The following is a 26700-nucleotide window of genomic DNA, read 5'->3' as shown; positions in this document are numbered from 1 at the left end:
AAGAGCTAACAGAGAGACTCATTTTGAGGTCAATCTATTAATATTGACGGTAAATATAATACAATAAAAGCCAATATTTAATTCAAAAAATAGGTAAAATTCAAAGATAATAGATTCAAGTTGCGATTTGAGGGACCCAATTCCCCCTTTACGGTTTACATATGTTAAAACATTAATACTCTAAGTAGCTTTATCATGTCTTATGGTAAAGGAAAAGTGCGAAAGAATTGAGATGAACAAAGAATGGTTTTCTAAAGTGATCCACTAAATAAACATCTCAGATTCATTAAAAAAAAACCCTTTTGAAGTCTCAACTAAAACAAAAAAACCATGAGGTAGATCTTAGTTCTTAGGTGAAACAAACAGAAAAGACAAAAGTGATAGAAAGATCACTGATTACTAAAGATTACAAATTCACAGATTAGTATTACCCTTTTTCACTTTTAAAATGTGTCCAAAGTCACAGTGATATTGGCAGTTTCAAATCTAAGATTATATCTGAAAGAATTACATAATTGAGGCATAATAGTACAATCTCAAGAAAGAATTTAAACCAACATTATATACAATCAAACCATAAGAGCTTACCTTTTGGGGCGGAAGCTAGATAATTCTGACTTGGGACATTTATTCTTTTCCTTGATATCTGAAATACTGGGATCTCCACTACATCTAGAGCCTTCTATTTTAAAGAAAAGGACAAATAGAGTATAAATGAATTGTCCCCTAATATCCTTGGTTTTTCAATTCAATAATTCAACTTTCTTAATAACTCACTCCTCTTCCTTCAGTGAATCAGCCAGCTACTATTTCCTAACCTACTATTTTTTTTAATGCCAAAAAGTATAAATTTTTGTACCCAGTCTTTTCCCCCTGTAGTCATTTCAACCAATAGTCACACTGAATTTCCTGCTGGAGCAAGGCAGCTCAGGGTTGCTAGGGAAAAAATGAACAATGGGAAAACAAGCAATAATGTAACTTTACATTTTCAAATTTCAGCTGTTGCCTATGCCACTTAGCAACTCTTACACGTTACCATACAACTTTCCTTATCCGCTCACTAGAATAATCTAAACTACACTGGATCTTTTGCCTAGATTTTGAATTCCTTATATTCCAAGATAATGACTGACCACAATTTAGAAAAAGGTATCACCTTTTATAAAAAATTCCCAATATTTGTACTTTTTAATTCTATCAATTATCTAGTTATTCTCGATCTCATTTCCTTTCCTTTTAATTCTAACTAATCATACCAATTCCCTCCTGTTCTTAATTATTCTTCATTGCACCAAAATCTCATCTGAATCCATGGTTTTTCTTAAAACAAACAAACAAAAAAAAGCCCTTAATTCTGCCTCCCTTTCCAATTATTTTTCTATTTCTCGCTCCTATTTCAAACTTAGCTAAATAAGTAACAGCACACAGTTTTTATTTCCAATTCTTTATCTACTATTCTAAATGTCTAAAATATCTTCAAACCAATTTTCAGAAATTAAATTTTAATGGTCATTAAGGGCAAAATCCAGCTATATAACTGCTAAATCCAGAGATCCCTTTTCCTTCCTTCTGACTTCAAAATTTGACTCCAACCTATTCTGTTCGCCTTATATGCTGTTATCCATGCACATTACATTATAAATAAAGTAAGATTCCAGAATAACACTGATTTTTTTTTTTAAGTTGTTCTTCAAGGGATTTCTTCCACATCAACCAGCTCTTTCTCAGCTTCTCAACTGGTATCCGAATGCCCAATTACATCATTACCTCCGTGATGAAATTTTTTTCCTACTAGGACTCATGAGATTCTTCAGAGAGACCCAAAATACTCATATAATACAAGGTGGGAGCTAGATTTAAATCATTGAGTTGGAAATATCTAAATCAAATATGGGGTCATGTTCAAAATTAAAGTTTACCTTTTATTAGTCCATCTGCCTTCTCACTGTTGTTTCTTTCAAGTTTCATAGATTCATCCTTAACACTACATTCCTGGATGAAAAGGCACACATTTCTTACATAGTACTGTTGTCAATTTTAAATGAATTCCAAAGCATCCTATATTACATAGTTCTATTTTACATAATAAAGACTAGATTGATACCCTATACTGGAGCGATGGAGGGAGAGGAATTAAGAGGAAAAATACATAAACTGATCAAAATTTTTTTCACAGCTATCTCAAAAAAGAAAGCCAGTCTTTACCTCTCCAAAAGGAATGCAAAGAGTAAACCTCAATTATAAATGGTACACTAGCTACTGTGAGAAACATGTATGAGATGGAATTTATTTTAGAATTAAGACTTTTCACATTACAAACTTTCAAACCAAGAGTCTCTACTCAGTAAATAACAGATTATTAATGAAGGTACCATCGTCATCCTACTCTCTGGAAATCCCAGGGTAGGTGGATACAGTAGCACTGACTCTATGTAGAGTGCCACCTCTCTTTATCAGGGATTTTCTTGCCAACCCTGACTTTTTACTTTTCCCTACATGTAACCCCTCCACCTTTGTTTCAAATATTCAATTTATTATTTGACTTGTTTCTTTAGGCAGGCGTACAAATGAAACTGGACTTAATTACATTAATTCTTTAATTTAAAAAGATAAATAGGTGACAACATCATATTGTGAATCAAAATTTCAGAGTGGAGATCAAGGCTGGTGTGTAGGAATAAACGGTAATTTCTACTGAGAAATGAGTAACAAAAAATATGTGATTCTAGTTTTAAAAAGAATTATAAGGGCCTCCCTGGTGGCGCAGCGGGTTGAACGCAGCACTGTGGAGCTGTCCGCATCCTCTGCAGCGCCAGTTCGATTCCAGCTGGCCAGGGAGATTCCCACATGGTAAGGCAGGCCTCTCCTGTCTCGCCCGCTGCTCTCCTCAGCAGTGTACTTTGGTCCTTCTGCCTGTTCTGCTCTATCTCTAGTGAATTCTCTCACCCTCCCACGCCCTCTGTTACTATACCCCAGTGCTTGTATAAATAAATAATAAAAATCTTAAAAATAAATAAATAAATAAATAAATAATGAAAATCTTTAAAAAAAAAAAAAAGGAATTTTAAGCATCTTGTAAGATCCCATTAAGTTTCAGTAAAAACTTGGTTGGAAAGGGCCTCCCCTGATGGTGCAGAAGTTGAGCACTGGGCTGCGAAGATGCCTACAGCCTCTGCAGCGCCGGTTCAATCCCGGCTGCTGGGCGAGGGTCCCATATGGCGCGCAGACCTCTCCTGCCACACCCGCTGCTCCCCTCAGCAGTGCATTTCATCAGTCTGCCTGTTCTGTTCCCCGCTCGGGCTCTGGTAAATTCTCTCACCCTCCCGCACTTCTGACTGTACCCAGTGCTTGTATAAATAAATAAATCCTTAAAAAAAAAAAAAAAAAGTTGGTTTGAAAAAACACTTATCCTGTTCTACTAATCTGAGCTAAATTATGAATTACAAATACAAAAAATACAGTATTTTTAGGGACATGTAAGTTATTGTAGATAATGAGGTTTTTAAACCATGAGTTCCAACAAACACTTGTTAAAAAAACTTTTCATCAAATAGTCTTCCCAATCTTCTTCAATAATTAGTACATAACCTAAATGTTTATGCACAAATGATAACTTTTACAATATTCTTTATATTAAATGGTTTTCCTCAGTAAGCTCTTCATAGAGTTCAAAAATAAACTTTCAACCACGTACAACCTATCAAATCATACTACACTCTAATAGAACTTAAATGAACAACATTCCACTTTTTAAGTTTGAATAGCAGTCTTTCTGAAATGGTGGGATTTTCTGGTATAGTAAAATCTTCCCTGGAAATCACATTTTCAGCCTAAAGTTCAACTAATGCAGCAAGCTAAATAAAGCATTCTTATGCACAACACTTTAAATACATGACTAATCTTGGGAATAGAAAAGGAAAGTTTTACAGATAATTGATAGTTTTTCAATTGATAATTGACACTGAAGCTATAAGTAGTACTAGCTCCATTAGAACAGGGTGTAAAGCACTGGACTATTTAGGGTAGTGAACTGAATCTCAGATTCTAATAGTTAAATTCCCAATAAAAGGAGTTGCATTCTTTTCTCCTTTGCATTCTCAGTAAGCAGTGGCAGAAAATTGATATGCAGCCTCTCTGAAAACTAAAAATCTACAATAGCAGTAGAGTCCAAAAAAGATACTTTGTACACACCTTCCACTTAGTTTTTTCCTACAAATAAGTTCTATGGATTTTTAGCTGAGAATGAAAAGAATTTTTCAATTCTAGTAATAATTATTTTCCCTACTAAATGACTTAAATTCTTAGAAGCTAAATATTATATGTATATATGTACATTTAATATGGATTAGGTATCAACAAAAGTCACCCATATTCTTATCACTAAGACATAATTACTACTATAAACATTCTGGCACAGAGCGTAACTACAGTTATAAACACAACATCAAAACTTGTACTTGGCCTTCTTTTTAAAAACAATCAATTTGAATGTATTCTTCAGAAACAGGATTTTCTAGTTGCATGTTAAATTTCATAGCTATATCATATTGTAACTGTTAGCTTATGAGATGCTTCAAACTTCCTACCTTTACAATAACTCTGAGGGAAAACATTTTAGACTTATATCTTTAGGGAAAAAAAGCATTTCTGGTAACTTCTATACACAGCTTCTTTGAAATGGCATTACTGAGTCACATTTTAAAACTTCAAGGCTTCTAAGAAGCATTACCAAACTGCCCTCAAGAATGTGGTAAAAGAAACATGAGAGACACATCTCTATAAATACTATCATCAAATTTTTGGCAGTAACTTTTTAATGACAGAAAGACTTTAAAATAAACCAGAGACTTCAGAGAAAATACACTTATTAACACTTTACCTTCTTTGGTTGATTCTTTTTAATTCTTTCAACAGGAAGAGGCTTGTCATCATGAAAGTTTGTAAGAATTACTGCAATAGCTGTAAGAGTTTTGCCCTTTAAAATGTTTTAGAAAACATAAATGGTGAGTTTTTTTAACTAGTTGACTAGAGAACATTCCAAAACAAAGTAATCAAATATTTTAAAATCACGTAATAAAATATCAAATGGCACTCAAGGGCACAAAAGTAAACAAATAAATAAACAAACAGTATTTCACTGATTCAGGTAGAAAAAGCTTTCCTGTATTGCACTGCTAGAAATTATTACTCTACTAAAATGCTATAATAACCATCTTCATTTTAGTTAAGTTTATTTTAATGAATTATTCTAAGATTTTACATGTAACCCTAAACTAATAACTTTACCATGATAATGTAACCATTGGCTTGCTAATTTTAAGTTAGTATTCTAGTAGATATATGAGCTAATCATTTTATTAAGCTTATTTAAGGAAAACACCAATGCTTAAACACTATAATTTAACTTACCAATAAAACATAAAGGACATATTTCCTGTGTTTTTCTCAATTGGAAAGATGTAAGTTTTCACTATTTTCCATTAATTAGCACTACAGAAATAAATCTTCAGCAATTTTAAAGTGTAACCACAGATGGTAGGGGATCTCCAGGATCCTTAAACCATATGTGCAGCCAAAATTATTTTCATAATACTATTAAGATTTAAGTCATGTTGCTTGCTATCTGTAGTAAAACCACAAAAAGCCCTGACAGGTAAAATTGGTGGTGCCTCAGCATGAAACAAAGCAGATGGCACTACTGGGATGTCATATTCTTACCTACTCTTAATACTACTCATAGAAAAAATTTTTTTCAAAGCCAGTTTCACTTTAAGAATGTTCTTTAAAGAATGTTCTTGATACAGGTTTACTTTCAAATTAGTGTTTTTTTGTGTCTTCTGGGCAGATTCCCACAAGTAGAATCACTGGGCATATGGTAGATTCGATTCTAGTATTTTGAGGAACCTCCACACAGCTTTCCATAGTGGTTGGACCAGTTTGCATTCCCACCAGCAGGATGAGGGTTCCTTTTTCTCCACATCCTCACCAGCAATTGTTATTGCCAGTTTTTTTTTAAATGGGCCATTCACCATTGTGAGGCTGTATCTCATTGTGGTTTTGATTTGCACTTCCCTGATTATAAGTAATACTGCACTCCTATGTTTATTTCAGCACTATATATAATAGCTAAGATATAAAAACAACCCAAATGCCCCAAAACAGAAGAATGGATCAATATGCGCTATCTACACAATGAAATACTACTCAGTGATCAAAAAAGAATAAATTCATGCCATCTGCAGCAACATGGATGTAGGTAGAACAGATTATGTTCAGTGAACTAAGTCAGAAGGAAAAAGAAAAATATCAGATGGTTTCTCTATAGGAAGATTATAAGGAAAGTGAATGAAGGGTCCATGTATCTGAGACATACAGAGGGGGAGGAGGAGAGCTAAGAGTCAAAACAGGGGCGAGAAGAGCTCAATGGACTACGGTGATGGTTCACAGGTGCCGTGGTGGGAAAAATATGGGGACTACACCTGAGAGGAGAAATCAAGTATTGTATAAAAATGAAAACAATGCAAGAAAATAAAAATATTTTTAAAAACGAATGCGCAAAGAGTCAAAATGGGAGAGAAGAGCTCAATGGACTATGGTGATGGTTCACAGGTACTGTGGTGGGAAAAATATGGGGACTACACCTGAGAGGAGAAATCAAGTATTGCATAAAAATGAACAATAATGCAAAAAATAAAAATATTTTTTAAAACGAATATCCTTGATGAAGTAGTATACATCCCTTTTTTTAGTGTTCTGTATAACAAATGGGAAGTACATATAAAATACTTTAGTCGCACACCAAACCATGAAAGCCATCCTGAAAAAGTCCTTGTGAGACTGAATTGCAAGCTCAATTAACTGCTATATATCATCAAGCATCTACAATTTTTCTGGCATCACACTTCTACTTGAAATAATGATAATTGGTTATTCATGATTAACATTTTCTTGAAAAGCAAACAAACTGTAGTTATCATCAAATGCTAACAGCATTTGATATAATGATAAAATATGAGCTTTAGGTGAAAATTACAATGTCAGAAAACTTGTATCCAACACTGTAAGCTGAGCACTTCCCAACTATTACTGCTTTTCCATAAGTTCAATGGTAATATCAATGATAAATTATTGATATGGTATACTGAAATGCATCAAAATTTGAGTCTGCATAATTAAATGAAGCAGTATTTTCCAAATGAGTAACATCAGACGTTTTACAATCATGCATGGGTAAAGTATCCACTTAATGAGCCAAGTATACCAAAGAATTCTAATGGAAGGGTATAAAATGCTAACATACATGATTTTAAGTTTCACATTATAACTTTAATCATTTATTTTAAGATTTATATTTTTTATTTATACAACAGCTGGGGTACAGGCCAGAAGCGTGAGAGGGTATGAGGATCACCAGAGACAGAGTGGGGGGCAGAACAGGCAGACAGACCAAAAGCACAGCTGAGGGGAGCAGCCGGCGCAACAGTAGAGGTCTGCTGCACTATTTGGGAATCTCCCTGGCCAGCCAGGAATTGAGCCCACTCTGCAGAGGCTGCGGACAGCTTCACAGCGCTGTGCTCAACCTGCTGCACCTTTTACAAGTACATAAAAAGGCTATTAAAATACTCCCTTTCCAACTACGTATTTTGTGTGAGAACTAGTTTCCTTTATATAATTCAATTAACACACTACCTATCACAACAGACAGAATAAAAAATTAAATATGAGAATCAAGAATTAAAAGAATGTGCAAAACTGTAAAACAATCCCATCTTCTCATCAAAAGTGTTTGGTTTTAGATTACTTTTCATTTAAAAGTATGTTATACTGGGGCAGCCACATGCAGAAGTATGAAATTTAACTATCTCACACAACACAAAAATTACCTCCAAATGGATTTAAAAACTTGAATAAAAGACCTAAACCCATAAAACAGAGAAGAAAACATAGGTGTGGTTAGCTCCTTGACATTTCTCCTGGTAATGATTTTCTTGGCTCTGACTCCAAAAGCAAAGGTAACAAAAGCAAATATAAACAACTGGTACTACATCAAACTAAAAAAAGCTTCTGCAGAGCAAAGGAAGTATCATCAACAAAATAAAATGGTAACCTACTAATAGGAGAAATATTTGCAAGTCATATAACCAATAAGGAGTTACTATCCAAAATATATAAGGAATTCATACTCAATAGCAAAGTATTTGTTTTTAAAATGTATAAATGTGGGCCTCCCCTGGTGGTGCAGCGGTTGAGCACTGGGCTGTGAAGCTGCCCACAGTCTCTGCAGTGCAGGTTCGAACTTCGGCTGCCGGGCGAGAGTCCCACACGGCGCGCAGACCTCTCCTGCCGAGCCCAGCTGCTCCCCTCAGCAGTGTGTTTCATCACTTTGCCTGTTCTGTTCCCCTCTCTGGCTCTGGTTAATTCTCTCACCCTCCCACGCTTCTGACTGTACCCAGTGCTTGTATAAATAAATAAATCTTTAAAAATAAAAATGCGTAAATGTGAATAAACATTTTCCAAAGACATCCAGTTGGTTAACAAGATATTTGAAAAGATGTTTACCATCACTAATAAGCGAAATGTAAATCAAACCACAATATGAAAATATTACTTCATACTAGTTAGAATGACTTATCAAAAAGAAATGTGTTGGCAACTATGTAGAAAAAAGGGAAACTGTGCACTCTTAGTGGGAATGTATATTGGTGCAATCACTATGGGAAGTAGAAGGAATGTTCCCCCCAAAATAAAAATTACAACTACATATAATGCAGTAATTCCAATTTCAAAGAAAACAAAGAAGTTAATTTGAAAAGATACATGAACTCCCATGTTCACTGTAGCATGCCAATATCCCAGATAGGAAAACAACCTATCTGTCTCAATGGATGAAAGGATAAAGAAGCTGTGTTATAGGGCCTCCCCGGTGGCGCAGTTGAGCGCTGGGTTGCGAAGCTGCCCGCAGCCTCTGCAGCGCCAATTCGATCCCCGGCTGCTCCCCGGCCACCGGAGGAGGGTCCCACATGGCGCGCAGACCTCTCCTGCCACCCGCTGCTCCCCTCAGCAGTGTGCTTCGGTCCTTCTGCCTGCTCTGCTCCCCGCTCTGGTAAATTTCTCACCCTCCCGTGCTTCTGACTGTACCCAGTGCTTGTATAAATAAATAAAAAATAATAAATCTTTAAAAAAAAGCTGTGTTATACCCATATAATGGAATATTATTCTGTCACAAAAAAAAGAATGATTTTTTGCCATTCATGACAACATGGAAGGACCTTCAGGGTATTATGCTCAGTTAAATAAGTCAGACAGAGAAAGACAAATCTATGCAATCTCACTTATATGTGGTATCTAAAAAAACAACAAAAAAACAAGCTCATAGATATACAGGTTGGTGGTGGCCAGAGACAGGGGGTAGGTAGTGGGCTAAATGAATTAAGGTTCACACATCCAGTTATAAAATAAGCCACTGGTGATGTAAGATACAACATTATGACTACCAATAATACCATATTATTTATCTGAAAGTTGCTTAAAAAGTAAATTTTAGAAATGCTTACCACAAGAAAGGTTTTTTGGTAACCATACATGGGGATAGATGTTACCAGACTTACTATGGTGAACATTTTGCAATATAAACAAAAAATCAAATAATTAGGTCATACAACTCAACTAATATAATGCTGTGTATCAATCACACCTCAAATTTTAAATATATGCTATGTATATTAAAAAGTAAGGTGCTAATTATTTTTAAATTACTAATTATTTTTGTTTTAATGTCTAGTACTAAAAACATTGTATAATCAGGTATAACCAAAAAAAACTAAAGAATCCTCAATAATTTTTAAGAGTGTAAAGGGCTACTGAGATCAAAAGTATAAAACTGCTATTGCAAGAAACCCTAAAAATGTATTTAATATGCTGCCTATCATAATATTTCTAATAAAACTTCAGGTAACATTACTGTCTTCCCTTTAAGAAAGACCATGAAAGATAAGCTACCCTGAATTACAAAAGAGAACTGAGAAACACTTTGTTCTATCAACCACTAATTCTTTTCATTGTACCTTAACCAAGCTTGAAAAAAAAAAAATCGCTTCTCAGCCTTTAAGGCTAAGATCAAGTGTTAAAAATAAAACAAACTAGTCCCAACCTGGTACCAACATATCCCCTATCTCTATCTACTTCAAAATTACTTCCTATAAAATCATAATCACAAAATAAAATATTAAACTCAAGAAAAAATAATTACCAAACCCATATCATCAGCAAGAATGCCTCCATGGACATTTTCTGGTCGATCCTTTTCAGAAAAATTTGTTATTGTGTTATAGTATAAGTCATTTCGCTGTTCCCAAAATGGTGGAAGTTCTTTACTGTTTTCCCGTGAAACCATCCAAGCTAGAGCTTGTTTTTGATGTGGAAGCAATGGTGTTTCAATAGCCTATAAGTAAAAGAAATGTCATAAAAAAAGAAATAACTATAAGCTCTTTTTCAACATTCAAATAACATGAAAAAGTTTTTTGTGATTAAATAATGTAAAGATTAACAACATTTTAAAATTAAAGTAGTTTTAAATAGAAAATTTGACTTAGTACCTCAGCTGGTTCCATTTCATGAGTTTTGTCATCTTCTTTTAAATCTTCAAACAACTTGTCAAATTCTGTCTTAAGCTACAACAAACAGCACAGGAAACACAAAACAAACCAATTAAAATAATAATTACACTTAACTCAGAGATTTTAAATAATTTTATTAACCAAATGTCAGACACAAAAAGGTACATAAATTCTTTGAGATACTACACTGCTCATTTAAGGTAAATGAGTGTTTTAAGTCTAGCTATGTTAGAGTAGAAAGAATAGAGAATGGAGAGTTGTTAAGTCCTAGGATTCAGTCATAAACCTATATGTAAGCTTGGGATGGACATTTAATCATAAGACTCTCTACCTTATTCCTGTAAAATAAAAGAGATAAACTCAATTTAGACTATACTTAAAGCACCATCTGCCATTAAAATTCTGTGATTTTAGGCCTCTCCAGTGGCACAAGGTAGGTTAAGATGCAACCTATGAAGCTAACCGCAGCCATTGCAGCACGAGTTTGATCCCCAGCCAGCGAGCTACACACATGGCGCAGCATACCTCTCCTAATTCACGCTGCTCCCTTGCAGTGTATTTCAGTACATCTGCCTATTCTACTCCCCTCTCTGTCTCTGGTGAATCCTCTTACCCCCCACACCTTTGGCCTGTACCCCAGTTCTTGTATGCATAAATGAATAAATCTAAAAACAATGAATAAAAAAATTCTGTGATTCTATTAGTTATATTCAAACTATTTCCATAGATCATACTATTACTGCAGTAAAGAACATCTCTGTGACAGAAATTATTAGAATGATTTCAGTATCATACTAATTTCATTTTTCCAAATGATCTAGTCCAATTATAACAACATGTTATAATTTTATGTCCCATAAAAGCAACACATTCATGTTATAATTATTTTGTTAAGTTAGCATATGAATACATAGCAGTAGCCCAGAAGAGATCAGGCCAGATCAAAAAACATTAGGAGATATAACCTGGGCTTTGCCTACCATACTATAAGCTCAAGTTCTTCTGACAATAAGCTGGAAAATACAACAACAATGATTAGAATTAAAGAACTAAAACAAAGATGTAGAGACTCTTCATTAATACCCCCCTTTTCCAAACTAACTCAGCACAGCAGTATCCCAGATTAAAAGTAGTGCAAAAGTTTTTAGCTCTGCATTTACTTTACTAAACAGTAAGTTTCAAGCTTCAATTTTTTTAACAATAGTTGGACATTTAAAATATTCAAGTAACCTGATAACATACTAAAACATTCCATACATAATCATGTATCTTTTAACATCCTCATGGATGTGCACTACATGGATATAGTCTTCATCAATGCTTCCATCTTACAAAAGTGTTTGCAATATACATCCTATTTAGTCTACATGTTTCATTACTTAATTTATTTTAAGATCACTAATACCAGCTCACACATAATTACTTTATTCTTTAAGCACCAATATTCTACATTTAAAATTCACTTTGCAGCTCAAATAAAGGAGAAGTGTACCTGTTCAGCTGTCATCTGTACTGCAGCATGAACTGGCACGCTGTAGCTTGGTCCAGCTCTTCCAGAGCACCAACTACTTTCCAAACTGAATCCTAAAGCTATATATTACAAATTGAACAAAATCATCAAATGAACAAAAACTACCTTTTACAAAGTAGTTTTTTAAAAATGTGTATAAGGTACATTAAAAATTACCTTAATCCTAGGTCACTGAAAAAGTACATTAAAATAATTCTACATTATTTGAACAAACTCATGCCAAACCAGTAATATTTTTTTACTCTCTTTTGGGAGAATTTTTTTTCGCTTATAACACATCAAAGTGAATGTTTAAAATCAGGAAATTTCTAATCATCATCACTGGGGGGAAAGGAAAGAAATTCAGAGTCTTCTTATATATGTGTTGTATGCACAAACCCATAATCACAAATATCTTATTAATCTATAAGCTATTCCAAAATAAAGAGGAAAAAAAATAGAGTTTTCCTTAAAAAGGCTCTTTTAAAAAGTTGTAATTTGGAGTCTTCAAGCACAAATTAGTTTAGGCAACCAAACTCGAAGTATTACTTCAAAGAATAAAGGTTTTACAATTCCTGCATCTTCCAATATCAAAATAATAGTAAGTTAAACCCTAAACTTACTTTTTGGTGCAGGACCCAATTTAAATCCATGTTTCTTCAACTGATCTAAAACTGCTTTCCTATTTTCTTCTTTCCCCCAAAAAGTCATATGCAGAGGCATGGTAAAAGCATTGTTTGCGCCAAAAGGAACTACCCTATTGTATTTAAGAAGGGGGGGAAAAATGGGAAAATTAGAAGGGTTACTTTTTACTCCATTTAAGTATCTAACTGTGTCACATTCAAATTTTGCATGGAAATAAAACAGGAACATTTGGGCAGACTAGAAAGAAAAAGGAGAGGGAATAATATCAACAATAATCAGAAGACTGGAGAAAACAGAAAGCAGTGCCTAAATATATGTTACAACCAAGACTAAGATAGGTAAAATAAGACTGTAGATTTAAAGATGGCAGAACTTCACTAATAAGAACCAGTGAGAGTAGCAATAAATTCTGGGAGAAAGAGAAATGATTAGCAAGAACTATTTCTGATCCAGGATTTACTAAAAGTTTATTCTTAAAACTCGAAACCCTTGATGAACTAAAAAATAAGATAAAATGAGAATAAAATGCTGAGCATTTATCTTCCAAATGGTGCTTTCATATCCTAAATATTCCATACTTAAATCAAGATCACAAACATAAATTCCTGAAGCGAAAAGAAAACAGAAGAGGTAGTAGACTGGCAGTGTATGTGACAACTGAAGCAATAGAAGGTAATACAGTACTACCACGAGGGCATAAATGCCCAGCATCACCAGATCTTTACTTGTCAAGACAAATTTTCATTAATTTTTACAATTAGGGGAGAAATTGATGTGTGTAAAATATAGAATATTCAGATACTGGAAATAAGTGAAAAAATTCTAAAACACTGTGCAGCCAAAGTGAAACTCACCTACACCTGATCACAGGCTATCAGATTACCACTTCTGATTTAAACACTTCCAAACTACTAGATAATGTGCATGAAAAGGCTTGGATAGTGTGGCGTTCCCAATATGAAACAAAATCTACTATCTACATGGCAATAATTCAATACAAAAATGGGAGAATAGTTGTTTGACAGCTAGAGTAGCAAAGGCAGATGAGAATTAAAACATTCACTGAACACCTAACTAAAGGTATGGCAAAAAAAACTGCCTGGGTAACTATATAGACTAACAAATTCAAAGAGCACCATAATTCACAATCTTTAAAATCAAACTCGAAAAATACATTACCCTTCAATTTGTGCCAATTTGTTGTCCATGATATAGGCCAAAGCAGCTGCGAGATCTTTCTTTAAATGGCCAACCTGATTTCCATTCACATTGTTAACTTTAATCGCATTCTTATCATAGGGGTTACTGGGCTCTCGTTGCAACGCAACCATTTCATTATTATTAACCTAATAAAAATAATGAAACAATATTATAAATAATAAACACACAATAGCTTTATTCATTATACTTTATCTAGAATTTCCATTTATTTTTAAATTCTTACTGATTAAAAGATTTTCTTGGACTCATTTGTATAGAAATATTAAAGAATATATTTCAGAATTCTTTTTTAGTTATCAGATTCAAACTATCTAAAGTTTTCAGCATCACAATTTCTGAAAATAGGTAATCTTAATTAAGAGCTTATTATGCACATTGTCGTAAGTATACAAAGTCCTTCTGGATGTTAGTATGTTCTTGGAAACTGATTTTAAGTAAAATGACATAAAATGAAAGCAGATCCATGAAAAAGTCTGTTAGTTCAATCAGGGATTATTTCTCACTGATACTATAATCAAATGACACTGACTAAAATGATATTCAAGGATCTAAGCATTACATAAATTGACTGGTAGCAGTAGGCATGTAAGTTCATTATGTCCATTTTATATATGAAAACACTTAAGCATAGAAGAGTTGAGAAACTAACTTGCCCAAGGTCACAAAGTAGTAAATAATAGAGGTACAATATGAATTTAGGCAGGCTAGTTCCTAAACCTGAATTCTCCAGACTCTTAAAGTGGATAATGGTATTAATTATAAATAGGATAGAACTGGAATAAAAAATATACATCGAGCGTTCAACTCATGCCACTCTCTGATTACATTTGATTAAAAACTATCTGAGAATGAATTGCAAATACAAGAGTAAGGACTTCCAAAAATTCTCTCCTCCATAAAAGCCATGAAAAAACTAATGAAAGTTGTTCAACTTTTTCAGTACTCTGCAAACAATGGATTTCAGAAACCAGGAAGTATTAATTCAAGAAAAAACAGGTGAATTAATAACCTAGTTCCATCACTGGCTTTCAGAGAGCTTGATGGAGCAGAATCTTTTAAACATTCAGTCCCAAAGAACTGTCATCATTTGGTCTGTTATCATAGTTCCTATCACAGGGACAGCCCACCTGCAAGTTTGCATCTATCTGGCCTCTGAGCTCACCCAGTACAAAAAGTCTTCTCCCTTGGGTGGGTGGGTAGGTGTCAAAAATAATTTTACAGGTAATGGGTAATGATTGGGGCAAACAAATAATCAAAAGATTTAAGATGGAATAAGAGGAATTAAGATGTTCATATGTGTTTTCCAAGCTCCAATGTATTTCTAGAAATCTAGGTCATATGGAAGAATATGGAAGAATAGGGCTGGATGCATGCAAAGAAAAGTGCCTGTGCTCAGGGAAAGACCTGAGAAGGCCCTAAACTATCATTTATGGCTGAATGTGAGATTCTGAGTAAGCAGAAAGTGAAAGCTAAGAGAGCTGTCAACTGCTGGCTGAGTGCTCATATACAATGCTGGGTAAAGACAGAGGAGATTTATTGGCTCCAATACAATCATTAGCTGACCTACTAAGCTAACCAAGCAGACATCAGTGGCTACACATAGGAAAAAAAAAAAAATGTTTTACACAGTTAATTCAGAGAAGTTACTTAGAAAACATTACCAAAATCAGCAATAACAAACAATCCTGATGAGGTGGGAGAATTTAATTTCTAGAGCTGCTTCATTATTTAAAAATGTTCACTTTTTAACAAAAAAATGAGACATGCAAAGAAACTACAGTTCACACAAAGGAAGAAAGTACAAAGTGTGGTAGATGATCAAATAAGTAAGTTATTATTCTGTATGGCAGCGTTTAGAGAGAATTAATACTTTTTTTTTAGCATTTAAAATAAATGAGTACTCATTTTGAAAAATAAAAATATTAAGTGATGATTACTTTTAATTAGCCCACCATATTTTTATTACCTTACCAGTAGCATAGAAATTATTCTAAAATCAACAAATGGTTACCGTTCTAGGATTAGTAACAACCATAATCTATTATTTTAAAAAGGCTTAAAATAATTTAGAAAACATTTTAAGTTTTTAAAAGCACAAATTAGAAAAAGGAAAGCTAAGAAATAGATATGAGAGAGCCTATAACACACTGATATAAGAATTGAGGTTTCAGGGCCTCCTGGTTGGCACAGGAGGGGGTTGAGCGCAGTGCTGTGAAGCTGTCCACAGCCTCTGTGGCGCAGGTTCAATTCCTGGTCAGCCAGATACCTGCATAGTGTGGCAGACCTCTCCTATCTCGCCCACTGCCCCCTCAGCAGTGTTTTCGGTCCATCTGCCTGTTCTGCTCCCCACTCTGTCTCTGGTGAATCCTTACACCCTCCTGCATTTCTGGCCTGTATCCCATATCCCAGTTCTTGTATAAAATAAATCAATCTTTAAAAAAAAAAAAGAGGGCCTCCCCAGTGGCGCAGCGGTTGAGTGCTGAGCTGCGAAGCTGCCTGCAGCCTCTGCAGTGCCGGTTCCATCCCCGGCCACCGGTGAGGATCCCACATGGCACACAGACCTCTCCTGCGTACCCGCTGCTCCCCTCAGCAGTGTACTTCGTCAGTCTGCCTGTTCTGCTCCCCGCTCTGGCGAATTCTCTCACCCTCCCGTGCTTCTGTATAAATAAATAAAACTTAAAATAAAATAAAATGGATATACTTATTTTTTCCTTGAAACCTCAGTTTTTTTTTTTTTTAAAGATTTATTTATTCATTTATACACGCACTGGGAACAGTCAGAAGCGTGGGAGGGTGAGAGAATTTACCAGAGTCAGAGCAGGGAGCAGAGCAGGCAGAAGGGCCAAAGTACACTGCTGAGGGGATCAGCGGGCGGCAGGAGAGGTCTGCGCGCCATGTGGGACCCTCCTCCAGTGGCCGGGGAGCAGCCGGAGATCAAACCGGCACTGCAGAGGCTGCGGGCACAGCCTGGCAACCCAGCGCTCAACCACTGCACCACCGGGGAGGCCCAGTATATCCGTTTTAGAATTAAAGATTTAAGTAGAAAGAACACAAAAGCATGGCAAGGAAATAAATGAAACCCTGAAAAGTGAAAAAATATCATTAAAAAGGATTTCAGGGAAATAATACATACATATGGCATATACATACACAGAGGAGATCTAATAAATGAAGAGTCCCTGAAGAAGAAAAGCATGCTTTGGAGAAAAGCAAACATTTGAAACTATAATTAAATTTTGTGAAATGTAAGAAAATGAATTTATACAACAGTCATACCCTAATGAAACTTAGACATACTCTACTGAACATTCAAGATAAGAAAAATTATCTGTTGGCTATGCAGGCAAAAAAAAAAAAAAATTTCCAATTCATTTAGTATGGGAGTGATACTGGCATCACAACATATTTGCATCAGAATTCTCACCAGCAACATTTTATTTTACGCAACAGCGTAGATATCATGGAGAGACAATATGTGTCAAGGACTCTCTAATCAGCCAAACTGCCCTTCTATTATAAACACAATTACAAACACAAAAACTCAAGAAACTGTTCCTTTCTAAGAAAAACACATTTCAAACAATCACAGAATGATCTCAAAGGTTCCAATATAAAGAAAACATGGAGAAAATGAAAGGTTATATAATTCCACATCATGGACTTTTTCCCACTCTCTTACAAAACACACTTCAGACAACCACAAAGTGATTTGAGAAGCTTCAACTTAACAAAAATGTGGAAGAACTAACAAGTCCAGAACTTTCTTCAGAAAAACAAATGTAGTTTCTGCACCAAATCAATAACCAGAAACAAAGACAAAGAGAAGTATTTACAATATATATCCCCAAAGGTAATATAAAAACTTTGTCTTGATCATGATTTTTAAAAAGTTAACTTTAAAAGGACATTTTTAAATAATTGAAAAAACTATACATTAGTAGGGGATTATTAATTTTAAGCATGAAAATATTTAAGAAAAATGTCTGAATTTTGGGGAGTATACATCCTAAATTTTATGGATATTAAGTGATAGCTGGAATTTTTGGTACAAAAAGACAAAAGAAAAAGTGATGAAGCAAAGTGCAAAAGCCTGAAATTCGGAATCTGGATTTTTGCTATACAAGCATTTATTGTATTATTCTAACTCATGCACATTTCAAGTTTTTCACAATTTTATTTTTTAAAAAGATTTATTTATTTATTTATTTATACAAGCACTGGGTACAGTCAAAAGCACAGGAGGGTTAGAGAATTCACCATAGCCAGAGGGGAGAGCAGAGCAGGCAGACTGACAAAGTACACTGCTGAGGGGAGCAGCGGGCAGCAGGAGAGGTCTGCGCACCATGTGGGACCCTCACCCAGTGGCCAGGGATCCAACCAGCGCTGCAAAGGCTGCGGGTAGCTTCGCAACCCAGCGCTCAACTGCTGCGCCACAGGGGAGGCCCTTTCCACAATTTTAAGACACCAAACTAGAAGTACATCACTCAGGTAACACAGAAACAAACTAGGCAACGATAATAAAAAGAACTGAGCAGAGAGTCATTATTTTTTCTCTCCCATACACAGTGAGGATATAGAAAGAGGAAGAAAAGTTGGGAGACAGTTTCATGACAGAGAGAAAAAGAGGAACCAAAAAAAAAAAAAAAAATTCCCATATCTAGTAGGAGCTGATCTCCCTAACGAAAATTACTGAAGTGTAGAAATGTGCTGAAGGACAAAAGAGGAAAAAGCAATGAATTTAAGTCACTTTGCAAATGAACAAATAGCTGGTCTGGACAAATCACTTAACCTTCCCAAATTTCAGTTCTTCAATTACAGAAAGGGATAATAGGCATCCTATTTACTGCAGTCACTGTGGCAATCAAATGAGACTAAGCCAGAAAAAAATGCTTTTAATGTTTTAAGTAGGATATAAACATAAAGGTATATTAAAGTAATTCAGGTGGTTGCTATCTTTTGCCTTCATATATATCAATTACTTTCAGTAAAATAAATATTAAATTCATGCAGCACCTAATTCTTATTTTCTAGGCTAATACAAAAAATAAATCTCATTTTAACTTCTTATCTAATGTTGCACTCACGACTCCTGTGTAATAGCGTAGTCCAACCACGTGACCTCTCAAAGTTCCAAATAAAACTGAATCTAGCTCTTCATCACTAGTTAGGAAGTCATCTGGAGGAATAACATCTTGGAATTCAAAACGGGGAAAGAAAGTTGGATATGAGAGGCGTGGAAAATTTCCATGGACTCCATATTGGACAGTCTGCAAGTACTTCCAAACAGGATCTCTATTTCAAAAAAAAAAGAGGGCACAGGAAAAAAAAAACCAAACATTTATATACAAATGGGATCATGGGACACATACACTTGAATTTTTATGGCTCCATTAATTCACTAAATTTTACATTTCAAACACGTTGCATGTCACTGTATTCCCATTAAAAACAAAAAACAGTATTTAATGAAATATTTCTCAAATACCATACCACCTTTATAGACCAATTTTTTTCTCTCACTTTATTTCAACCAATAAATCCTATGTGAAAACTGCCATAAATATATATTAGTAGTTACGCTGGTTGAAATCGGATTGGAGTGAGTGGCAGTTTCCAAGAACCCTACCTGTTCATTAATGCCTTTCACCCACGGGTATCAGAAATGAAACTGCACACCGAGTGTTTACAAACTGAAATGTACAGTGACGTCTGCAACCGTAAGTCAAGTTTTCAATAGAGATTGAGCTAAAACGCTTATAAATATAGAGATGTCATTATACATAAAAAGTTTGTATCTTCGCAAATGACAGGCCCAGTATCCATGTCTTTAATTCCCTCAGAACAAAAGCCCTACTAGCTTATTCAAGCCGTGCCAACAAGGAAAGCTGACCTGCAGCCTCCCACTCCGGCTGGCTAGCCGGTAACCTCAAGTCTAGCGGGTAACTCTCAGGAAATCCGCGTATACACCAATACAATAAACAGTGAGGGACAGTCTTTGGGGTGCTTCCAGAAATTCCCACTCTCCTTAGAACTGATAGTCGTTATTTCCCCTGTGTTCTTAAAAGTCGCTCACACATCTTTTGGCTTCTTCGCAAATTACCTACTTGCACATCTGTACATGCACACAAATTGTGAGCTACTAGGGGAGAAGGGCTGTGTACCGGTCCTTTATCCGAGTACAATGCCGAATACCGAAGGGGCGTTCTGCTAGCCAAACACAAACAGGTCGAGATCCAGGCTAAGGAGTGAAGCTTGGGAGCCTCAGGCGCCCCCGACCGTGACAGAGATTTCCCCAGGCCCCAGGAGGACACTCTCTTGAGGAGCTCCCCTTCCCCAGCCAAGACTTTGCACTTATTTCTGCGGCAAATGAGCCCCCAGCAGCACGAATACGAGCTGCACTGATTGCACTGGGGAGTGAGGTGTACGCGGGGAAGGTCAGGTTCGCCAGGGGAGGTCGCCAGGCCGTTACCCCTTGCGCCCCACCCCCTCCACCACCTTCACCTCTTGAACATCCAAGACATGGCGCTGAGAGGGGTGATGAGGCAAACGCTTAGGCTTCCCAAATCGTTCTCGAGACGCGCCGACACGCCTTCTTCCAGCCCCTGCAACAGGGGAGCGGAGGCCAGGTTCGGAGCGCCGGGCACAGGCGCCTCGCCGGAAGGTAAGACGCCGCGAGTCCAGTCAGACGTCGACGCGGTCTCCTTCGAGCAACAATCTGCGAGACCAGTGACGCTTTGCGACTGACAGTAGGAAGGCCCAATCGTGAAGCTAGGTCTAAGGAGACAAACCAATCACAACACGGAAGGGAGGGCAACTCCGCCCCGCGCTGCGATTCAAAGACCTTGGGGGGGGGGCGGCTGCAGGGGCGGTTCCATCCGGGTTCTTTCCCGCCCCCTAGGTGGGCGCGCGGGAAAGCCACGCGGCCCCACGAGCGGGCTGCCACGCCTGCGGTGTCCCCCTGTTCTTAAATTTTTTCCCCGTAACTCCCCTGCCTCAAACGGAGGGAGGCATCGCTCTTTTCCACATTTCACCTCAAGTCCTAAGCCATTTTTTCAGGCCAAACCATTTTTTCAGGCCTTAACTGATAGTACTTGTAATTTTCTCCTTGTCTACCATGCCCTAAATCGGGTCTTCCAATAAACAAACTGCGATTTACGAGTCCTGGAGATACTTCACTTCATTCCTGTGGTGAACGCAGGGTAGTAGCCTTATTAGTGAGTCCGTGAAATACTGGGGAGTCTGCAAGAGTTTAGGTGGAATTCAGATTTATGGAGTCCTCCTCCAACTCTCTTTTCCATTAAGGAAAATTTTCCTGTCTTGGAAAAGGAAAGCTGGAAGATGCAACCGTGCGCATCTTCCAGGCACCTAACAAGGCAACTGTTGGCGATGCTGGGGGGAGGCAGGGGAAGTCTGCTGTCTCTGAGGCCTGTAGCTGCCCGGGTGAAGTGGAGGAAGAAACTTGTTTTTCTCAGGAACTCTAGAAGACACATGGAGGGCTTTCCGGAATCTAAAGAGCCTCAGAATTCAATTTGGGGTGGGTTAGGCGGTGAATGTTTGCAGCCGAGGGGCTGGCAAGGCGGGCACTGTGCTTTGGGAGCCCATTCAGCTCGCCTTTGACCTGATGCAGCAACCACCCGGGTAAGAAGCTGGTGGTGATCCAGGTTAAGAAAATTGTTTGATCAAAAAGGAAACGTACTTGTGAAAGTGATCAATATTGACCTTTGTCCTTCAGAGTGCGCCATTTTACGCTTCCATCAGCAGAGTATGAGAGGTGGTCAATAAAACAGTTTTTCAAGATAACTTCATTTACTTATGGTCTCTAAACATGAACCAGAAGTGAAATGAGAAATCAAATCTGCAGCAACGTATCACTTCATTTCTCTAAGCGGAAGGAACATGAAGACAGTGGCATTTCAAATTATTTGTTTACTCTTTATTCTGAGGTAAATGGTAATTTTGTTCAATTTTTGTTGTGCCAGATTCTATTAATTATTGGAAAATGTCAGAAATTGCCTGGATTTAAATGATTTGTATGCAAAATTAATGAAGCCATGCTCAATCAGACAAAGATAAAATTCCAAATATGAGAAAAACAGTGAACTTGACTCAACAGTTAAGACCCATGAATAACAACTGTCCCATGGTTAAAGAATGTAGGATAAATAAATTAAAAATTTGTCATTTAAAATCAACACGTTTATCCATCTTGTCATTGTTTTACATTTCAGATCTCTCGAACTGAAACGCTTTTGTTCAGTTTTTTTAAAACTCAAGTACAATTTTTACCAGTTTGATTAAAACATACAACAGTTACAAATAAAGAACTGTCACACTAGATAATGCCTCCTTGAAAAATACTTGTAACGAAAGACTGGGAACTGCAGTCTTTTTGTATGTAAGACTGATGGAGGAGGAGGAGAGTGGCACAAAGGGAATGGTGAGGAAGATAAGGCCAGTTTAGAAATGTATGGTCTCTTGGAGAGTTTGTAAGAGAAATTCACTGAATATTTTAAACAGGAGAATGTGAATCTGAACTAGGCTTTAAAAAATTCACTCTGGGGCCTCCCCGGTGGCGCAGCGGTTGGGCGCTGGGTTGCGAGGCTGCCCGCAGCCTCTGCAGCGTAGGTTCGATCCCCTGCTGCTCCCCGGCCACCAGAGGAGGGTCCCACATGGCGCGCAGACCTCTCCTGCCGCCCGCTGTTCCCCTCCCCAGTGTACTTCAGTCCTTCTGCCTGCTCTGCTCCCCGCTCTGGCTCTGGTGAATTCTCTCACCCTCCCGCACTTCTGACTGTACCCAGTGCTTGTATAAATAAATAAAATAAATAAATAAATCTTAAAAAAAAAAAATTCACTCTGGCAATGTTAGCAGGCAAACTGAGGGGTACCATGGGACCCCCAGACTTCCATGCTCTAAAAAGACTCTGCCATCTGCCACATAAAGACAAAGCACACTCTTACTGTGAAAGAACTTTAATAGGATTAGTGTGCATAGCGAGAGAAGAATATTTCAAATAAATCTCCAAAGTTATCCATTCCCCTTGTGGGTAAATGCCCAGCCAAACAGGATTGTCCCAAAGCAGTGCTACTGAGGCCCAAAAGGTTGCTGCAAGTTTAAGGCACCTTTAATGGACAACCACAGAAAGGGGATGAAAGGGACCTGCAAGCCTGGGACAAAAGGAGCAAAATCAAAGTACAAATCAAGATGTCATGTCAGCTGCCGTTATCAGTCTCCCCACATGTCTCCCTCCTATGTGTGTCTTCTTACTAGCACTACATATCTTGCCTTCACATGTCTTCTCCAACTACCCCCAAGTCCCTTGTGCAAGTCCAAAGTGGAGAAGCAAGTGAGCCCTTCTTCTCCTCTTGAGTCTCACCTCTTGTCTTCTACAGCTTTAACTGGCCACTCAGCTCTACCCCTCACAGGTGGGACAGGGAACCTGTCCTCCCCCTTTTGTGGAAATTCCATTTATTGCAACTCTGTGGAAAACTAATTATAGAAAAAGAATAAAAGCAGAAACTCATTGTTTAATAATTGTTTGTTATTGTATCCTTGTAAGCGATGATGGTGGCTTGGAATGGAAGGGTGATGAAGCTGAGAACAAACAAGATTTGCACATACGTTTGGCTATGGGTGCTGAGGGAAGAGAAGGAATAAAAATTTCCTCCATCCACCCACCTTCCAGTCATGAACAGTCTTTCTCATCCTCCCCACTTTACGCAAATTAATCATGTTACTACTTGATGCTGTGAGCATGAAATCAAAGAATGTGATTCTTTATGCTCTGTTCCCTGTCTCTTGTTCCCCTCACTTCCCAAACCACCCTGTCTACAAATGGCCTTCATTAACTTCTTGGAATAACGTGAAGATTTTCACATGAGGTCATTCTTACATCCAACAAAATTAAGAATCTCTCAATCCTTGGTAGCTTCTAATAACTAGTTCATAATCAAGGTTTCACAATTGTCTCAAAGATGTTCTTTCATGTTTATTGAAATAGAATCTGGAAGTCCTTGGTAAAGACAGCAACTTTAAGAATCTGCTTTTCCAAGTGTCTAGCTTTAATATAATAACCTCTAAGTTTATATCATAACTAAAAGAGTCTGGAAGAATATATGATGCTGTAAGGGGCTTGTTTGCTTTGTTTACCCAAAAGGAGAGAGAGACAAAGTTCAATGGAGAAAGAAAATTTTCAGGAATGACATAGGATTCACAGAGTAAATCTCTATGTGCAATGCCATCACCCTAAGTGCCACAAAGGAGGGATGACAAACAGTCTGGTAATGTTTCTGGAAATCCTATAAGAAAAGGAAATAATGACTTTGCCTTTTAGAGGGAAACTTCAAGATTCTGGAGACTTTTGAAAAAGCCTCAGAGATCATACGCCAACGAGTAAAGGAGTAAGGGTTTGTAAGATGACTGTCAGCGGCCCAAGGGCAGCCTTTCAAAATCCTATATACCCCATTGAGTTTCCAGCACTTTGAAGGCTAGAAGCTTTCAATACTCAGTCATTGTTCTGGCAGGCAGAAGCAGGAGGCTGATGTCCAAAGATGGCAGTGGGACAAGTTATATCCACAGTAGGTGTCTGCGAGAAGATTAATGGAGTCCAGGAATAAATGGGTAAAAAAAAGGGAACTGAATTTACAAACTTAATTTAATTGACTTTAAATCTTAAAATGATTGAACTACTTGGGAGTAGCTATGTTCAGTTACCTACTATTAGGTTAAGTGAAGTTTTATGATAAATTAAGTTTAATAAAGAAATATAGTTTTGTCTTTGCAAACAGAGTTAGTGATTATAATTAGTACAGGCCATACATTCATATACACACACCTCAGTTAATTTATACCTAGATATTTATAGCAGATACCTCTTGCTGGTTGAATTATGGAATTTCCATTTTCTTTTTGTTCATATTCATGTAAAACTTTCTCTATTTTTGAACTGTATTGCTATAAAAATAATAGAAATATATGTAGTAAGGAAATTACTAAGTTTTTCAACTTTTATTTTTAACTCATTTTAGATTTATAGAAAAAATATAAAATCAGTATAAAAGTTTCCTCATATCTTACTGCATTTATTTTAACAACATATACAATTACACTACAATGATCAAAGGCAGAAATTAACATTAGTATAATGCTATTTCTTTACCAATTTAAACAAGTCAAAGAAAAGATAGAGGAAATGATAGGAAATAGGGTCACCCTGGTTGTGCAGGCGGTTGAGCGCAGCGCTGTCTACAGCCTCTGCAGCACAGATTAGATCCCCACCAGCAGGGGAGCCCTCTCCTGTCTCACTGGCTGCTTCCCTCAACAGTGTATTTCGGTTTAGTCTGCCTGTTTCTGTTCCCTGCTCTGCCTCTGGTGAATCCTCTCACCCTCCCACACATCTGGCCTGTACCCCAGTTCTTGTATGCATGAATAAATAAATCTTTAAAAAACAAAAAGAAAATAATTTTTTGTGACTTAGTTATTTACATTTTCTTAAGATTTAATCAGCAACCTTACAAATTTGTGGGGCAGACTCCTGGATACAAACACAGATATAGAGCAAAGGAAGTAATATGAAATGAATGCCAAGTAAAATTCTTCTAATAATATGAGTATCAAGTGCCTGCCATGAGGTAAGGACTCAATAAAGGCTCCTATTATCATTACTATTATTGCTATATTATCGAATGAATTATTGTCAAATGAGTCTTCTAGAACTTAACAAGAAATATATTTGATTGAGGCTGATTTCCTGATGCTCATCAACAGGGTTACTCCTAAATATCAGAATAACAGATTCCACAGGCCAGTCATTTTCCCAGGTACCTGTCCTTGAAACAAGTTTCAATTGTTTCAAGAACCGGGAGACACTAATTCCAGCTCTCACTGAGAAACCGCTGGTGTTCCAGATCACACAATTCTTTCCCAGGAGATAACTGTTTCCTCCTCCTTTAGACCTTGGCTTGCTAAAGAGCTCCTACATGGCCAAAGACCAGAGTTGCAGATGCATCAGTTCTGCTTAAGAGCTGTCCTTTTTATTTTAATGAATACTGAAAGGATTAGTGAATATTTTTCTGCTTCCTTTATACTAGAAAATTAAAAGGTCAAAACTTTTAAAAGATCAAAACTTCAACTCTAAAATGCACCATTGATACAATCAAAAACATTGTTTTTTTTTTTTTAATTGAGAAACTGTTAGTAAACCAGTCACTGGTCATCACCACAATTCATCAACCATATATGTGCTATCCTAAAATAAGGTTTACTTTTAGCTTTAAATAGTCCTTTAGTTAAAAAAAAAATTCTCAAATTTGAAAAAAAAGACATTTAAATAGATTGTTAGAGGAATTTAATCTCCTGATTTAATAGAATTAGAAATTCTAAGAAACTCAAATTTATCAACAGATAAAATTTGAGTCAGACTATATTATCATCCTGCTTGAACTGCTTATATTTACAGATGAAATTTTCATTTCTCAAATATTTTAAGGTAGAGTGTTGGGTTAAAGACAAACAGACTGGCTATACCCCTAGATGAACATTTAAGCTTTTTTTTTTTTTTTTTTTTTTTTTTGCATAGAAGAACTGGGGTGTAGGCCAAGTTGCGGGGCGGGAAGGGGGTGAGAGAATTCACCAAAGACAGAGTGGGGGGGTTGGGGGAAAGAAGAAATACACAGAAAAGGGGAGCAGTGGACAGGACAGGAGAGGTCTGC

At 36.7% G+C, this 26700-nt stretch overlaps 1 protein-coding gene across 6 annotated transcripts in view; it reads right to left on the bottom strand.

The window, feature by feature from the left end:
- HLTF (helicase like transcription factor) overlaps positions 1-20724 on the bottom strand; it is a 61879-nt gene extending 41155 nt beyond the window's left edge. For 5 of the 6 annotated variants that reach the window (XR_005128101.2, XM_054700743.1, XM_037525823.2 and 2 more), the window contains exons 1-10: positions 20494-20718; positions 19077-19284; positions 13951-14117; positions 12750-12883; positions 12109-12206; positions 10596-10670; positions 10250-10441; positions 4880-4975; positions 1920-1992; positions 589-682 (exon numbers count right to left, since the gene is read on the bottom strand). Coding sequence is in view for 5 of the 6 variants with exons in the window: in XM_054700743.1 (XP_054556718.1) it covers positions 589-682; positions 1920-1992; positions 4880-4975; positions 10250-10441; positions 10596-10670; positions 12109-12206; positions 12750-12883; positions 13951-14117; positions 19077-19284; positions 20494-20513 (1157 nt within the window). In the remaining variant the exon portion in view is untranslated. Of the gene's footprint in view, positions 1-588; positions 683-1919; positions 1993-4879; positions 4976-10249; positions 10442-10595; positions 10671-12108; positions 12207-12749; positions 12884-13950; positions 14118-19076; positions 19285-20493 lie in introns of all 6 variants that reach the window. The other variant, XM_037525821.2, reaches the window with a different exon arrangement.
- Between the last annotated feature and the right edge of the window lie 5976 nt (positions 20725-26700).

The sequence above is a fragment of the Talpa occidentalis genome, unplaced genomic scaffold (assembly GCF_014898055.3).
Source record: "Talpa occidentalis isolate TD23 unplaced genomic scaffold, MPIMG_talOcc4v2.1 talOcc4.4, whole genome shotgun sequence".
NCBI lineage: Eukaryota > Metazoa > Chordata > Mammalia > Eulipotyphla > Talpidae > Talpa > Talpa occidentalis.
This window is presented reverse-complemented; position numbering and strand designations above follow the sequence as displayed.